This window comes from Pomacea canaliculata, linkage group LG3 (assembly GCF_003073045.1).
Source record: "Pomacea canaliculata isolate SZHN2017 linkage group LG3, ASM307304v1, whole genome shotgun sequence".
Taxonomy (NCBI): domain Eukaryota; kingdom Metazoa; phylum Mollusca; class Gastropoda; order Architaenioglossa; family Ampullariidae; genus Pomacea; species Pomacea canaliculata.
In genome coordinates, this window is record NC_037592.1 from 31,556,554 (window position 1) to 31,574,168 (window position 17,615).

Consider the following 17,615-nt stretch of genomic DNA (forward strand, 5'->3'; position numbering starts at 1 on the left):
CAACAAAAATCTTTAAAAAGCCAGCGTGTTCTAGCCACTAGACAAAAAATATAACTGACCTGGAAAAGATGAAAGGGAATCTAGTTGAAACTCGCGGCGTGTATCCCGTTGCTACGAAACGAGACCACGAAACGCTAGCGCCTCGCGGGAGCTCTCAGATAAAAGGAGCACTTAAAGGCATCCTTCAGTTTTTTTAATTCCTAAACTGACCTAATCTTAAGCTTCAATGCTTTGTCACCATGAATTTTTCGAGAAAGCTTTAAGGGTTTTTTCCAGCTATTTTGGGAAATAAACTTTGGATTCTAGTAGTAAAACGGAGATCGGCAGAAAAGATTGGTCAATGGGGCTTTCAAGACAAACATTTTGTAATTCATTGGCATTGTTAGAGACGTTGATGGTCGTTATTTTTTTCCAGAAACTTTAGACATGCTGCTGCTTGTGTTTCTGTCCCTCTCCCCACCATCGAGAGATGTTGTCTTAATTTCATAGTTACCAACACGCTAAAAGCTCGGGCGGCCGACACCGCTCACATGTAGCAGGAGATGAAATATGGGGACGATGGAATCTTCTCGGAAAAGAAGAACAGGGTCCGGAGAGTTTCTGGGTTGGTGGTGTAGGGGTGGGAGTGGGGAGTTAGGGGGGTCCAAAACGAGTGGCAGTAGCGGTTGGCGCGACTTCGTGTTCGCTGTGGGTGGGTGGAGGGAGATGATGGAAGATGGGAGGAGGGTATTTCATTGGTCTGGCTTAGCTGCGCCAAACTGTTACTTCTCTGTGTTCTTGCATTTATTTGGCTCTTCTCCATGCTTCTTCTTCTCTCCTCCCCCCCCCCTCCTGCAACTCTCCCACTTTCGAGAAAACTGCTGCCTGCATCTCGCCGAGCGGTTCCCTGCTGTGAGATTTTTTAAAGGTTTATACGTCCGGTCTGGGATTAGGGAGAAGGAAAATGGCTGTTAAAGTTTATCGCTCCATTACCGAAAGGAGGATTTCATGCTGGTCTACCCACTGGTAAGTGCCAGCTTCCAGCGGACTAATGCATTGTGGTCCAACCTGCGCATGCTCCTGGACATTATGAGCATGCCAGGAACGACTGCTGACACTAGTTCCTGTGTGTCTGTGTGTGTGTCTGTGTGTGTGTGAGAGAGAGAGAAAGAAAGTGTGAACACGTGCGTACGGCACAATCCTGCTAAAAGAACAATTAAACTGTGTTGTTTAGCAATACTTTAGCATCTGGTGCTGTGGCTCCAAAATAGAGATCAGCACCCTTGGGGAACAGAATGCATCAGCCTCACACAGAGGGCATGCCATGTGACGTATTTCCGGGACGCTTTGATGTAGGCAATGACTTCCGGTAAACACGATTAGTGTTGAGTGCATTGCGCTGACTTTTGATGAGAGAAAGATGATGATGATTTGTGTAGCACATTATCCCACCACCATTTGTCTATGGTCATGTGTTGGTTGAGCTGTCGAGAGACTGAGTGAGGATGGTGTAGCTGAAACAGTAAGAGACGCCATCTTTTATGGAAGTCGACTTCGAATATCAACCCTGTAATCACATCGCCCTTGTCCTTACCGTGATTGCTAATGCTTCACTTAGAAGTGATCTGACTGTTAAAAGAACAGCAGCGATGCCGTCAACATTTTTTATGACATGTTTTAGATGGTTGATCAAGACCCGTTCGAAACATGTCATGCTGAAACTGTTTTAGTGTTGATAGCGTCTGTTAACAACGAGAATCTCGAGAATTACCGCATTGGTGCTTGATGGGTTGCAGGCCAGAGTGACCTTAAGGGACGTGAACGACACTCCGCCCACCTTCTCCCCGTCTGTGTACAGCCAGCAGTACCCGGAGAACCAGAGATTCGACCCTTCCGTCGTCAGGGTCAGCTTCTCGGATCCTGACACGACGCCATCACAGCTGCGACTACAGCTCTTCGGCAACGGCAGCAGCGACTTCGACATTCAGAACGACGGTAAGTTGTTTGACGACCACGTGTCATGTCGCTTTGCCCTCGAGCCACGCAATCGATCAGTTTGCAGATTCTCTCCTTATGTCGGGCTTGGGAGTTGTAGTGGTGGTAGAGGGGAGGGGTGGTTTTCTTAGAATTGTAACACCTGTATCTCGGGACACTTGTAGAGGGAGTGTGGGTGAAGGGAGGAAGGTCAGGAACATAGACATACATCCTGCGTGAAATTTTGGTCCTAACAGTTTGTTACACTCGGCCACTCGAAATTAGCTGGCTGTCTTTTGGCGAAGAGACAAAAACAAACATAAAATAAAACGACAAATAGAGATCATCCCAAACCGAGACTACGAGTTCTGTCATACGACAAGTGGCGTCCGAAACCAACTCTAACACCTCACTCCCCAGTGACCGAAAGGGTTAGGGGACGACCTTCACACTATAAGTACGAAAAGCATTATGTAGACAAGTAGAAAAACTTTCTCACATCATTAAAAGATAACGGAAAACGAGAGAAAAAGAGAATAAGTGCAACAATGTGCATGCAAGAGAAATGTTTTTGTGGGAATATGTGTGTATGTGTGTGTGTGTTTAATCCTAACATCAAACGTACACACGCATTGTCAACCACGAACCGGCGGCCCTTGCATGCTGCCCATCTAATTTGATCGTCCTTCGTTTTTTGGTTTTTTTTTTTTCTTCTTTATAATCAAGCGTGAACCGGTTACTGTTCTTTGTGGAGCGGAACTGCCTGCGACCTTACCACCTTTGTCGATTAACTTTCTAAATCGAAAGACGTTATCGGAGTCTAACATATTCTGGGGCGAATGGAAATGCGGTGATAATTCACTGGCTCACGTGGGCTTGGAAAAAAAATGCATTTAATTTTTTCCTGTTTTCTTCTCCCCACCCCTCTACCCCCACTTTCTTTTTCAAGCAAAACACTTTAGTAGACGGAAGATAGATTTTGAAGAAGGAGTGGGTGGAGAGAGGTCAGAGTGAATACATACCCAGTGATGGCGGTGCCCAACAAATTTGTGTATCCGTGTGTCCTGCAGGCACCATCGTGGTGGCTCTGAAGCAGCTCGACCGTGAAGTGCAGAGTCTCTACGTCCTAACGGTCACGGCCTCCGACACGGTCTTCACCGCCACGGCTAGCGTCACCATCACAGTCAGCGACGTCAACGACAACAGCCCCACCTTCACGCGCGCCTTCTACTCCTTCGAGGTGCGCGAGAACGCCGACATTGGCGCCACCGTTGCCAGGGTGACGGCGTTGGATGCCGACGAAGGGGAGAACGCGCAGGTTTCCTATGAGATGTTGTCCAACTGGGGCAGGGAGGTGTTTCAGCTGGACTCCGTCCTGGGCACGTTCACCCTCATTGGCAGTCTGGATTACGAAACGGTGAGAAACAGAATTTTGTGTTCGTGTGAGAGAGAGAAAGAACTTTGTCGATTAGGCCACCGCCCCTCTTTAAGGGGTAAGTGGTTTTACAGCTACATAGCGAGCAGTCATGAATAGCTTAGAAACACCAGTCTTACAAACCAGTAGACAATACTTTTATTTAGGAAACATTTTTACAATTATATGGCCGTCTAGGTAACGTAATTGGTATGAATTTCTCTCGAATACTAGTGTATGCCTGACAAACAAAAAATGAAATACAGGTCTGATTGTTCGGTATCGGTTATCACTGATATCAGACTGTATTCTCTCGAAGAATCATGCTGAGCTAGAGTGTCTAAATAAATTGTTTGTTGTCATAGGCGAAATTGGTCCCTAATCTCATCATTGCTGAATCAAACTTAGGTTGTGTTTGTTTACCACACTTCGCCTGGTCAGGATTCTTTGAAGCAAGCGACACTAGGTAGCAATGCAGGTAGTTAAGTTAATACGGTCGCAGTGTTATCAGGTATAGCACACTTCAAAGATCCCGGCACTCCGGTCTTTAGTCCAAAACTAGTCGACTAGCTTTGATGTTCAGTCTCCATCTTAGAAGTAAACCCCATTTGTCCTCTGTAAGTGGCAAGAGCAAAGAGCATGGTCCACGATGATGTGTTTTACGGAAACAGGAGGGACGCGGTTGCAAGAGGACGGGCGGGGGACACGTGTTGTAAGAGTCGAGAATTGCAGCAGATGCGAGGGTTAACGCCCCGGAAGGAGACTCTCTCTCGCCATAACTCATCAAAATTGCATTATTGCAGACGAAAGCAGGATCTGAATTTAAAATCGTGTTCAACTGATGAAACAGCAATGACTCCTGGGAAGAGAGGGAGGTGAGAGGTTCCCCTGCCCCGTAGCTCCTGCCCTACTACCGTTTTTCATCGGGAGTCCGCTTGAAAGAAATGTATGGAGAAGTGGGGAGATCATGAAATATTCCTGCGGTGATCGGGGTTAAAGACATCCCCTTTTTTCCCCTGAACAATTAGCACTAAATCAACATTCTGTCCCTCGAGAAGACGGGCGCAGACACGAGGAGTGCGCCGTACTTCACGGTGAGTGAAGGGGGGAAGCGCAGGGACAAAAGGAAGGGTGCCGGAATGGAAAGATAACTCTTGTGCCTTGACGAGGAAAGAGAATAGGGATAGGAGGAGGGGAAGCGCTGTTGGTGGTGGTGGTTGAGTTGAAGGAGAATGCAGTTGTTTTTTTTAATTCTTGTGATTGAAGTGCGAGCGGAGGAAGAGAAGGAGGAGACGATGGCGTTGTTATGGAAATCAGCAGCGAGAGAGACGAAGGGTTATCGGCCTTTATGATTGTGGACTCGATACAGGCGAGAGTCGCTTTGGCAGAGCCAGCATCCTGATCAATAGAACATGCTCCTCGCTAGTGGCGCTTCTTCGTCATAACGCCTGCATCTTGGAGTTCGCGCCCAGTATTAAGTCCTGTTTTGTTAACTCAGAAATATCGCCTTGGCATACCCACCCGCCACAAAAAAAAAAACCTGCCAAAAGGATTTGAAATGCAGAGCGCGAGTTTAGCGGCGGCTTGTGGCAGACGACCATTTTCTCCAATTTTCGGTGGGGAACCCTGTGTTAGCTCGCTTTCCGGTCTTTGGTGACGATGCCTCCTGCTGTGCTCTGAAGTGGACGCCGTTGTCATGGTTTGCGGTGTCTTCTCTAATGGCTTCTTTTGGAATGCGGAATGCTGTCTTCTTGTAAAGAGCAGTTCCCCTCCCCTAGGAGGGACCGAGGATGTGGAGACGGGTAGTGTTTGTCACACGGGGTGATGAGGTTAGTTTTGTGGACAACTACAAACATCGATCACGCGAAAGTATCACCATGGTGACAGTCTTAGCGGTCGAGTCAAGAGTTTTCCTTTGCCTGCTGAGTGACAGCAAAATCACGTGATTGCAAGAAAGTGCACGCGTCGTGCACCCAGCCTATGGCCTGGCCTCTGTGTCTACCCCTGAACATTTCCAGAAGTGTTTGGTAGGTGCGAATGTAGCAGATAAAGCCTAGAGGTTTCTCGACTGGTGCAGGGGGCAAGGAGGTGTGAGGTAGAGCTCGGCAAAGGCTGAAGATGTGGCCGTTTACTCAAAGAACTGTCACAAGGGACCGGAGGACGCCGTTGATGAGACATAACGAGATCTCACCATTAATTTTACGACCCGCTTTCAGTTGAGATAAATCCTGACATCGTGAAATCTTTGTCAACTCGCCCCATTATCATCATTAGCCTGAGCCTTGGTTTGTACAGCAGGGAGCGAGGGCCTTACACTAGTTTTCTCAACTTTATTGTTTCCCACTGATCCTCCTACACTGTGCGAATTTGTAATGAAAATGTGTTTTTTATGAACGTGAAAAAAAATCTGTTTTGTCTTTTCTGTGTATTTTCGTTACCTCCCCGCGCGCGGTGGCGCAGTGGTTATCACCTGTCACCAGTACAATGAGGTTTGGCTGTCCTGGGTTCAGCTCTCGTCTCGGGCAGGCTGTTTTTTCTCTGCATTTGTCATCTGTTGACAAGGCTGGCTGCCTTGCCGTGATGTAGCCTTAGTTGCTGGCTCGGCATGAAACATTAACCCCCTACCCCCTCTCTCTCGCACACACGTATCCTCAGCATCCTGTACGGGCGATTACCTCCCCTTGTCGACCTTGCGATAATTTTTCACTTGAGACTGGCGTCACAGTGGTTACACTGCTGGGCAGTCCACGTGGCCGGCCATTTCAAAGCGTCTCTGTTTGCCAATGAATTTTAGATTCCTGTGGAATTTGACACTATTGACTGCACTTCAGTTCGCATGCTGCTCGCAAGAATTTGCTCGCATGTGGTGGTCTGTACATTTTTTTTTTTTTTTTTTTTTTTTTGAAGCCGCAGGCCCAGCAAACATTTATTCCTGAAATGGAAGAATACCCATCCTTTTTTATCATGTTTCGTTTGCGAAAGGCTAGCTTTATCTTATTACTTCTGACAAACTCAATCTCCTACTTGTTTTGTCCACTGACCAGTAACTCCTCCCACGCAGGGATCTTGTCATTACGGACAAGGGTTGTCACCAGTCTGTTGACCAGCAGCCATAAAAATTTAAAAAACCCACAGACCATCGCACCTTACCGGTGTCTCAGATCGAGCTTACATTGCAATTCAAGGTTTTCATTCCGACTGACAAGATGTACAGGTGCACGGAGGAAGCCAGCAGCTGCCAGGGTCCCTGCGAGGTGATCCCGGAAGAGAAACTGATTAGTAAAGGAAAGGGGCAGTAGCTCGGGGAGCAGGAGAAAGGTGATGGAATTTTTTTTATTTTATTTTTTAAGTAGTGCAAACTCGGGCCCAGTTAATGCTTCCGTGGTCTGCATATTAAAATGCTTGGGTGCACCCCGCTAAAACGCGCCGCCCTGCAAATGTAATCGGCAGATGCACAAAGCAGTAGATGTTTTTTCCTCCCAGTCCGCGAAGGGCGATCTCGGCGGAGGTGTTGGACAATGGGAGAGCTGCTGGCACAAAGGCTGCCTCGTACCACGCGGCTTTCTAGCCCCACAATCAGCGGAACTTGTGTTGAAAACGACCGCAGAAATGGAACCGTGCTGGATTGTGCGGCCTTTTCCACACAGCTTCCGGTTGATTTCATTTCTCTGCCCCTGTGATCATTGAAGTCGTTAGAGTAATCGATTCTTCTTCCGCAGCTCTTCCACTTACTCTGACCACCCACCCACCCCCATCCCAAACATAAAAAATTAAATAAAACGAAATTGACCTGACTTGGTCCTTGAGAGTCTGTCTTTCCGGTTTGTGATATTATAACGAGCGCCCCCGACAACACCGCTAACAATATAAACCAACAACAACACACACACACAAAAAAAAGACAGAATAAAAGGCCCAACCACAGGACACTTTTATTTCTACACAAGATTTAGCTTTTGTTTTGTCCTTTTTGTTGGTGATGGTGTTGCATTGCATATTCACCTTTACTATGTAATATAAGTATGTCCCGTTGTTGTGTAAGTTTAGCTGCTAGCACGGAGTAAAACTACAAAAAGTAGCCAACCCACCTACTAGCCAACCTACTAGCCAACCCTGGCACAGGAATTGGATCCCGGATACCCCAATAATACTAGGCAAAATATCCGGGACCCTACGACTTGTCATAACGAAAGATGCACCTCCTTTACAGAATAAAAAGGAAAGAGAGAAATAAAAAATGAGAAACGAGTGTAGCTGGGCACCTCGCTACCAGACGGGTGTTCTCCTTACCCGACATATTGGGAGCCACGTGCCTCTCTTATATACAAGAACAGGGAGAGGATAGATAAGGGAAAGGTCAGAGAATGGAAAGGGAGAAGGGGAAGATAGCAGCGAATAAATAACTAATGATCTATAATCCATAACTGTTCTTTCCTACTGCAATACTTTATAAAATCGACTTTAACAATTAAACGTCCGTTCGCTATTCAATTCTACAACATATACTGTATATATATATATGTTACTTTTAAGATAGCAAGCTGACCTATTCCCATCATCTCGCCTCTCGACCCTCATCAACACGAGTGGCAGCTGCTGCAACATCTCTGCGTCTGTCTTTCGCGAAGTAAAATTTGGGAAGAGAGAGAGAACCACGTGTTATCCCCAGTTTTTACATACAATTTCCGTATATTTTTGGCATGTGCTTGATTTCCTTCCCTGACTTAACAGTCCTAGCTGAAGCCCTTGTCACGTGGTCAGAGGAAGTCTCGCCTTATATGTTTACGTGCATCACGTGATAATATGGCGCCGAGAGGCCGTGTCTTCGGTTTCCTCTCCTGCGCTAGACCAGTGATGCATTTTTTTTTGGTGCACTTACCTCTTTATATAAGCAGTCTCCACGCGGGGCTTCTGCTTGACTTGGTCTTTCGACGAGAGGATGAAAGGCAGAGATTGGAAGCATTTTGCGTGAATTAGGAGTTCGTGGGCAACACTCGTTTTTTTCCCCACCTCTCTTATCCAGGCAATGTTCGTGTTTTCTGGAGGAAAAGAGAACATCTTTTGTGATCACGAACATGTATGAATGTACCTAATATCTGTTTATGTACATTTCGAATCCGCAAACGTTGGATTCAAGCAGTAGGGACCTGTCATGCTGTCTGGTGAATACATACATATATATCTGATGACATACGTTCATCTTTACACCAAAAAAACTTTTTCAAAATTGAATTAAAATTAAACTTATTACCAACCAAGCATGACAGTGACCAGAATACCAGTTATCAGCTTATTGACCTGCAAGTGATTTTCAACCTTTATTTTTCGACCAACAACCCTACCCAACACCATCCTTTTAAACATACATTTCTTCATCGTGTATAGTCATCGACGGATGTTTCATTCCACCAAGAGTTTTCATCCTTACCATATTTTTACAAATCTTTTCGTTGGTCTTCACACATCTATTGTTTGACATACTCAAGGATAGCCGTGTCTATCTGGTGCTTGAAGCGACATCTAGTGTATCGCGGTGCGAATATTCTCGGCATCACATAGTTATAATGCCAAGAGACATAGGAATGTAAAGAGCTGGGAGTAAAGGATCACTGTTGTTAACTGTCGCGATTATAAAATGCGGAGAAGCTCAAAGAAAGAAAACTGTGGTTGCATAGCGGTCATAGCGCAACATTGTAAGACATGTTCACTTCCGGTCACTGTTTGCAGTCGCAACTGGTATGTTACAGAAGCTGTGTAGCTAGTGGGCTTTGCATTAGTGTGACCGCCGGCTAAGTCCAGGAATTATTCTGCCACAAGACGAGCAGCCTCACTGTGGGCCGCCATCTCCTCTGGAGGTTGTGTGCGCTTGGCTGCGTTAAGAACGACGTGCGAGAAAAATGGATGAGTGCACCTAACTGACAGCTTGTTCATGTACAGGCAGCTCCAGTGCAAACAGATCAGTACGGGTTTATGAATAATCACTTTCCGTGATAGGAGAGGAGGGCCATCCTCTCGCTCACCATACTCACAGAACTTGTTGACTTGCTTGCTGTCACTATATTCAAGCAAAACATATCTCGGTACCACTTTTTACAGTCGCTGTTGCACTGCATACCCTGAAGGTGTTATTATCAGTGACAGTTGTGCGCTTGGAGAAGATTGTAAAGGTGGTTTTCACGAAGCATTACTTCTTGCTTTTTTTGTTTGTGTCACTTTTGGGACAAATGAGTCACTAACAGTATTTTCTGACACTCCCTCTCTGTTATGTGCTGTGTGTGTGTGGAAGCGATGACCATTACCCTCCTCACCCATTACCCAGGACTGTGAAAGTGCTGGGCACAAACTCACCTGACACTAACGAGGACAAGAAGAGGTGTGAGGTGCGACAAGAGGCTGTCGTCACGGTAATCCGCCCCTTGACAAGTGTCCCTGACCTACACCCGTGTGATGTACACCGATGTGACCACGGTGTCGGTGCCTGCGCAGCCCACTTGTCCACAGGCAAAGGTGACAAGCTCCGTGCTTTCACGACCTGTCACAGCTGCCGAGAGTGGACCACCACCACCACCATCTCCTCCTCCCTCATACCTCCTCCTTCCCGGCAACTCGCAGCGGGAGGATTGAGTGAGGAGCGGAGGGGGATCCCAACCGACGCATCACAGAAGCCCCTGTTGTTACGAGACCTCACGGTGACCGTGATGAGGGGGAGAGGGGTCAGGTCGATCGGGGAGGGGAGGGAGAGGCCGTTGCCCTCCTTTCCGACATCTGCTGTCAGAATTTTGGCAAGGAACAGGAAGTGACGCACAGCCGCCCGTGAGATGGTGTGTCACTCTCACAAGAGAGAGAGCGCCTGCCTCTCACCCCTCCCCCTCACACCACTCTTGCCTCCACTCCCCCCCTCCCTGGATTCCTTGTTGCAGGCATGTCAGTGCCAGCATGTCGCCTGGAAATGGACATCGTCGCCAGTGGCCCAAGTTGAGCGAGAGTGAAAACTATCGATTCCCGTTCAGAGACAGCAATGAGGCAATGGCGGGACCGCTGTATGAATTTTTGAATCGAAAAGAAAGAATTAAATATAAAAAATAAAAAAAACACACACACACTTCACATCTTTTGTTGGAGTTTTGATGCAGTGCTTTTAAACTGTCATTACGTGTCCGGCACTGGTGGGGGAGGGTGGTGCTGTCATCACGAGTGTTTCTGCTCTTTCTGGGAATCAATCCTGTCTTCCACTGGAAGCCGAGGCATTGTCCTGAAGCAAGCCGAGTAATAACAAAATACGAAATCGTTGGCCACGAAGATGTTTCCGCGTGCGTGTGTTTGTAAGCGGCTTTTAGAATCAATTAGTTTGCTCTGCAAGATGCTGTATTTTATTTCAGAGCTGGGCTCGTTAATGTCTCTTCTCTTTCTGTGCCTCGCCCACCTCGATTAGTTGATCACTTCATGTACTTACAAAGCACGCGAATGACAGTGGAACTAAGAGAGCTAATGACGGCCTTCCTCGTCAAAGCAATATTTTCCTCAAGAACCAGTCGATCATCAGAGACAGAAATCCAATTAAGAGCATTCCCCTTAATCTCGCAAACGATGGTGGCATTTTAAAATTTGATTGAAGTCTAATTAGAGTTTAATAATTATTACTAGCCACCCTTCCTTGTTGTCCCTTTATTTATTTATTTTTTTTATTCTCGTGCAGCGACAGCTTTACGCTCTCAACGTCTCCGCCCGCGACAACGGCAGCCCGTCGTTGTCGGGAGTGTCGGTGGTGTACATGAACATCCTGGATGTCAACGACAACCAACCGGAGTTTGATCCCGCCTCCTACAGTCAAGAGATCTGGGAAAATGTCACCGTCGGCTACACGGTCATCAACGTCAGCGCTACCGACGTCGACTCTGGTCAGTGCGTTTGACTGCGTGCGAGCTGTGTGTGTGCGCGTGCAGGTATTAACCTGACAAACATTTAAGAAAGTTTGGTAGTTATATGACTATTATTGAAAACTTCATCACACTTTCACAAAACGCTTGATCGTGTATTTTTATTTATATTTGGTTAAGAAACGCATTGTACTGACCCCGTAATCTGTCATATCGTTGAATATGTGAATTATGTCAGATTTTTATCTAACACTTCGTTATATATATAGTCAATATTCGACGATTTGTGTCCTGTTTGAAAAGGCCTTGAGAGAGAGAGAAAAGCGGGGATGAAAAAGATAAGTGAGGAACGTTAACCTGCCGGCGTGAGTATGAGAAGCAGTGTCATCATGACATTGGAGAGGACGAGGCCATCTCTGGGCGAGCACAGAAAATGGCAGTGAGTGCAGTCAAGGGGCTGAGAGCGTGCTTCCTGCGAGAAATATAAATGTCCGTGATGCCAAACACTCGTTGGGTCTTATAGCTCAGCAGGGAGGGCCCATCATCCAAACTTGATAACCGCTCGGCTAACGTCTGTGACGTAGCGAGTGCTAGAGAACTTGGGCGCTTGGCAGATGGATCATAGGCTCTGGTGAAGGAGACACATGTTTGTTGCCACGAGCCGTGGTGTAGTGCAGGCGAGATGTGTGTGTGCGCCTGCGTGTACGGCAGTTGCACGTAACACCTGCATGGCCGGCCAGCCAGCCAGCCGTGTTTGCTCAGCAAAGAATGGCCATGAAGCGACCATCGAGGACAGCGACAAACACTCTTCCACTGTGTCTTCGATTTCACGGCATTCCGCAAAGCACTGACTGTGAGGTGCAATCAGCTGCCGACCTGTAGTGAGTGGGTAGGGGGATGAAGGGGTGGGGGGTATGGGGGGTGGCTTTATCGTATGCTTTTCCCTTCGAGCGAACTCTACGAGCGCGTACAGCAGCAAGAATGAAAGCAGGGAAGCTATTAAGAGTAGCCGGTTTAGCACTGCTGGTGATAAAAACAAATATTTTGTTTTGTTTGCTTTTTTTGAGGGGTGGGGGTGGATGCTCCATTTTATGAACCGTAGGGATAACTTTGCGTTTATCTTCACATCACGAATGATTGGAAGACAATTTTTTTCCAGCTAACTGCCAAAACGAGGCAGGTTTGTACAAAGCTCCCGGTTTAGTCACATTCAGCTTGCAGGTTCGATCTTTTTAAGAGAAACTTTTTTTTCTTGGGTGTATATGTTGTCATTGTTACTTTTTATTTATAGAGAGTTGTGTGTGTGTGGATTGATTCGACAAGCTTGCATAAGACAGCGTTGGGGTTAAGATTAGGGTTTAGGTTTTTGTTTTGACAAAATGAACAGGGAAAAAAAATGCTCAGTTTGGTTGTAGTCGGAAACTGCGTCGGTTTGTTTGCGCGTGCTTAGAACAGGCCAGTAACAGAACTTAGTGGGGAAGAAATAGTCTCATCCCACCATGTTCTGCTTGTGTAACTCCCGTCTGCCGACACGGCGATAAATATTGACCGAGAACTACCCGAGATGTTGACGCAGTAGCCGCACAGTATCACATCGACTGGTCTCTGGCGCCTGTCTGTGGCACGAGATGATGACCCGCGGCTAAACGTTTAGTCTGATGGCCGCCCACCTGTCTACAGACTGGGTCTACTCTGTTGACCCTGTATCACCAGCTTCATCGTAATTATGCTAAATTTTATGATCACATTAGGATTTGTTTTTTAAAGTGTTTCCTTGTTTTCCAAGTTAGATCATCCTTATGTGACACAGTCTGGTAAAAGTGAGGGTCAGTCAGTACTAGGCTGTGTTTCCCCCAAGTTCGCAGCTACAGACACTGAGCTCTGTGGGGTACAGGTTTACATGTTTACTGTCTCAGGGTGGATGTTTACTTCGGTTACACCTTCTCGAGTTCTGTTGCCCGCTGTCAGGTTAGATGTTTACACTTGTACTTTTTTTTATTACCTTGGTCGTTACTGATGATGCCGCCTCCGTGTTCACACACACACACATGGAGATGAGAAGCAGAACGGCTACCGAGTGGTTCAGACGAGTCAGCTTCCTAGTACTGGCCCTACAGACGGTTTTCGTATTCACGTGACCTGACGACATATGGCAGCTGAACAGACTTCTGTGGGGTCGCTAGCCGCGGGGGATGGATTGTCCTTCTTTCTTATTTGTTATTTGCATCATATGAGTAACTCTTTGAAGACGGACTACTTCTTCCTCCACTGAGATAGCACTTGCCATTTATTTAGAATCCGGCAATATGTTCCATCCATCAGGGCGAGGAAAAGAAACAAGTGGAACATCTGCACCTACTTCAGTCCGGTAACATACCTCGCTGCTTGTCTACTCGCTGGTGACAGCCTAAGCCACTGGCTTTTGTTTGCATCTGTGACAGGCCAAGCTACTGGCCTCACTGTCTGTGTATGTGGCAAGGACAGGTCAAGCCCCTTTGCTTTAGCTTTTTTTCCTGTCCTGTCTACATGAGGTTAATTTACAAAAGATAGTTTTATTGTGCTGACATTTAAAAAAATGTTGCTTTGTTTAAACTGAACTCTTTTCATGCGAAGTTAAAAAAATTCTTAAGCGAGGCGACGAGTTTTCAGCCTTTTTTACCAATTGAGTGGTGGAGATGTCGAGCAGAATCCTAATGAACTGTCGGGCAATGAATAGGAAAGTTTTTCTTTGTTGGGTGGGAGAAGGGGAGAGAGAGAGATTCCTAGCGAAGATGCGGCATGCATGAGAAAGGCATGGCGACTGTCCTTGCTGGCACAGTTTGGCGGGGACCTCGTGTTTGAGGGCAGATTATGTGGAAGGATTTAGTCCTCTTGTCTCCCCCTCCACTCCACTCCCCTCCCTGCCTTGTGCCTTGCCTGGGAGCTGGATGGCGATGAAGGAGCGGAGAAAGGGTCGCGGCCATGCAGCCATGTTGGCCAGGCAAACTCTCGGTGTTTGCCTCCTCACGGGTCCTGCTCCTCATTAGGACAAAGTGAGTTCTGTGTGGCTTTTGTGACCAAGTGCTCAAGTGGGAACGATGGAGAAATGCGGGCCTGCCTGTTTCTTTGGCTCTCGATTAGAGCAGAAATTGCCTGCGTGGCGTGACACAACTCGGACTCGTCCTCCTGTCTCCAGACACGCTGGAGGGGGGAGCCTTAGTCACAGAGCTAGGTCACGATGTCACGTGTTAGGTCAGACTGGGAGGATCTCAGCAGTGTCACAGCGCCATTGCACGAGCACAGCAAGGGTGGGAGCACCAAACAGCATAAAGCTGTGAGAGGGCTGACAAGACCTCTGTTGACAGAAGCTCTCCAAACTGATGTTCATCATTGGTATCAACAATCAAAAATTACTTAATTGGTGTTTGAGATAAAATGTGACTTTCGAACAGACGAAAGTTCTTAAGGTTCACTTTACGGTGTTGCTGATGGACTCCCCGGCAGTCTTCAAATATCCTGCACATGCAAAACGAAAATCACTGCAAAAGTACTATTATTTTTTTAATTAAATTTGCAACAAGGCGTCGACAAGAACTGATTTGTAGAAACCTATCGCCTTTTATACTCTCTTAAAATCAGCTTCCAGCTTCATAAACAAAAGGATGTGTGTGTTTTGAAAAAGTGGAGGAGGGCGAAATGAGGGACATGGACGTGTAGACTGTTTTGTGGTGGAACATCTGGCCTGGCAAGGAACGCCAGGGCTTTGGCGAGGTTTTCTCACAACTGTAGCTGTCCGAGCGCTTGTTTGAGGGCTGGGGGAAGGGGAGCATCTTAAGGCCAGCAGCTCAAGGTTGGAGACACCATGTTGACTTTGCCGACCTCCGGGCTGTTGACAAGTCTTCACTGATGCCAAGGCGTCTGTTGGACTAGCAGCCGCTACTTGCAGCAGGCCTACAAATGCTTGACACTTTTCAAAGAGACACTTTCCGTGGGTGTAGGGGGAGAGGAGAAAATAACTTGTCTGTCTCTCGCCTGCTGTCGTTGTTTCTCCCTGTCACCGCTCAATCCTTCTCCTCCCTCTCACTTATCTTCCTGGGGCTGTAGGAGAAAACTAAGGACACAGGTTGTCGTGATTTTTAAGCGAACCTTTTTTAATTAAGTTTAGGGTTTGTTGCACGTTACTAGGGTGAGAAATATTTGAGATAATTATTTTCATTTTTCGTGACTTATTAGTCTTGTAGATACTTGTATTGTTCTCGCCTCGCCTTTAAGGTTAGGATCATATCTATACAAGTCAGGATCAACAGATTTGACACGATCCAGGACCTGGATAACTGGTGCGATCCGGAGAGAGAAGGATACTGACAGGATCCATACCCCGAAGACAGTGATGAGACCCGAGGATCTGAGGATATTGACAGTAGGCAAAAATTCCTGCCTCTTCAGGGCCAACCCTGCAGGCTCTTTCAAGGGGAGGGTCCCTAAGGTTGCTGGCGGCTGTCACTTCACGTGGCGGCGGCGTGGGGAGACCTACATCATGCAAACACGCCCGAAACACGCGCGCACGTGTTGAAACGAGACTCGGCTCATCCATCACGAGGGCACTCCCGCAACCGAGGGCCTCTGACGAGTCGGCGTCGGCTGCAGGAGTGGAAGCAGGCGCACCCTGTCTCTCGCGCGCCCCATGCATCCGCAGCCTCTTTCCTTTCGTTGCGATGGGCAGGTAGGGTAGTCCTGTAGAGCTGTCAGCAGCACCCGGGTGCACCTCCAGCAGCCCGGCCTTCCATGTTGACTAGAAGTGGCTCCTTGTTGCTCTCCTTTGCTGTTTTGTCGAGTTCAAGTGTTGCAGAAGCTTGGGTGTTCCGCCCTCGTCGTTAGGACTCGGAAAGAAAAAAGATGGTTTGCACAGCAGGGCCAGAGAAGATATATATAATATATACATAAACGGATAGTGTTTCTTGGCGGTCTTGCCCTGAAGTGGAACGCAGATTCGTTCTCGTTGCGATTACTTTGGTGAAGGTGGTGGGGAGAGGAGGTTGGGGGTAAGATGACGGTTCCTCTCCTCTTTCCTTAGTCTCGCAATAGTTCAGACGCGCTGCTCCGGAGCCAGTCAAACGGCGGCACGTGCTGTTGGTTGTGTCTGGAGGCTGTATACTCTGCCTTACCTGTTCTCAGCCTCATAGATCACAAAGTGTTCGTCCGTGACGCGACTTTATCAGGTGTTGTGGCCAGTTCCTGCAACTGAAATGAAATGTCTCGCAGTGTCCTATAAAACCAGTTAAAATTGGCCCTCGTCAGCTTAGGATGTCATCGCAGGAAGTTTGCAATGTTAAAAATATTTTTAAAATGCAAGCAACACTGCACATGTCGATCTATTGAGGCTAGGGATTTATTAGGCATGTGTTAAGTCACATCAAGAAACAGAAGAGGACCGTAAGCATGCAGGGTAAACACATCGTAAATATTTGTACTGTAGTAATTCTGTGATGGTGTCAAACGGGAGTAACCCTGGAAACCACCCTTGCCTGAGCTTATCTCAGTTCCAGACTTGGTAACCCTTTCCTTGGTGGACTACTGCTCGACTATCACCAGACATCGGGGTCTGGCAGTTCTTTCAGAAAGCATTGCATTTAGTAAAGGGTACCTGGAAGTTGTCTTACGGGAAAAGCCCGTCTGTGACCTGTGACCCTGCGCGTGTCTTGTGAGCAGAACGCTTCTAGCGGGAAAGAATGGTTCGAGCCGGAGGAGGGAGCCAAGGTGCATACGAAGTGGTCATTCTTCGCCTATTGCTTCCATTTATCCTGATAAGTACCCTTACCACCTCCATCAGATCGAATCCATCCTCTCCTGTCGGAGGGTAGAGGTTGGGCCTGGAGCTAAGCATGGCAGGCAGTAGATGTGACATTGGTGATAAGGGTGGTCTTCACGGGTTTCGTGACAGGAACATGTTTCTTACCGCTGATGGCTTGATACACTTGGGCGTTGTGGAAATGAAATGAGCAGCCATGTTGTAGGCTCAGTATCTATGGGTTTCAGATTTTTTTGTTTCCTTTAGGGCAAGTCTCCAGGTATTTCTAAATATGTTTATGGTGAAATTGGTCGTCTGAGAAACTCCAGAACTCTACAAGGAAAATTTGCGGTTGATAGACGGCTGCCATGTGACCAAATTCCCCATAATATTTAACGTGTGCTTTTTTAAAAATGAAAATTGGGATGAGTTTATTTTTCGATTCTGATTTTTGCATTTTTGATGAAGGTGTCTGTGCTTGTTTTTCAATAGTTTAGAAGATAACAAGGTGAGAAGACAATCTGACTTATAGTTGCTTTGATCAGCGTGCAGGTGTAGTTCGTGTAGCGGTTATCTCGCTGTCGTCGTCTACGTGCGATGTTTC

At 47.1% G+C, this 17,615-nt stretch overlaps 1 protein-coding gene across 1 annotated transcript in view; it reads left to right on the forward strand.

Annotated features, from left to right (window-relative positions):
* Window positions 1–17,615, forward strand: part of LOC112559617 (protocadherin Fat 4-like) — a 79,723-nt gene that overhangs the window by 26,756 nt on the left and 35,352 nt on the right. The window contains 3 exon segments of the mRNA XM_025230953.1: window positions 1,776–1,974; window positions 3,024–3,370; window positions 11,064–11,265. Of these exon segments, the coding sequence (XP_025086738.1) occupies window positions 1,776–1,974; window positions 3,024–3,370; window positions 11,064–11,265 (748 nt within the window).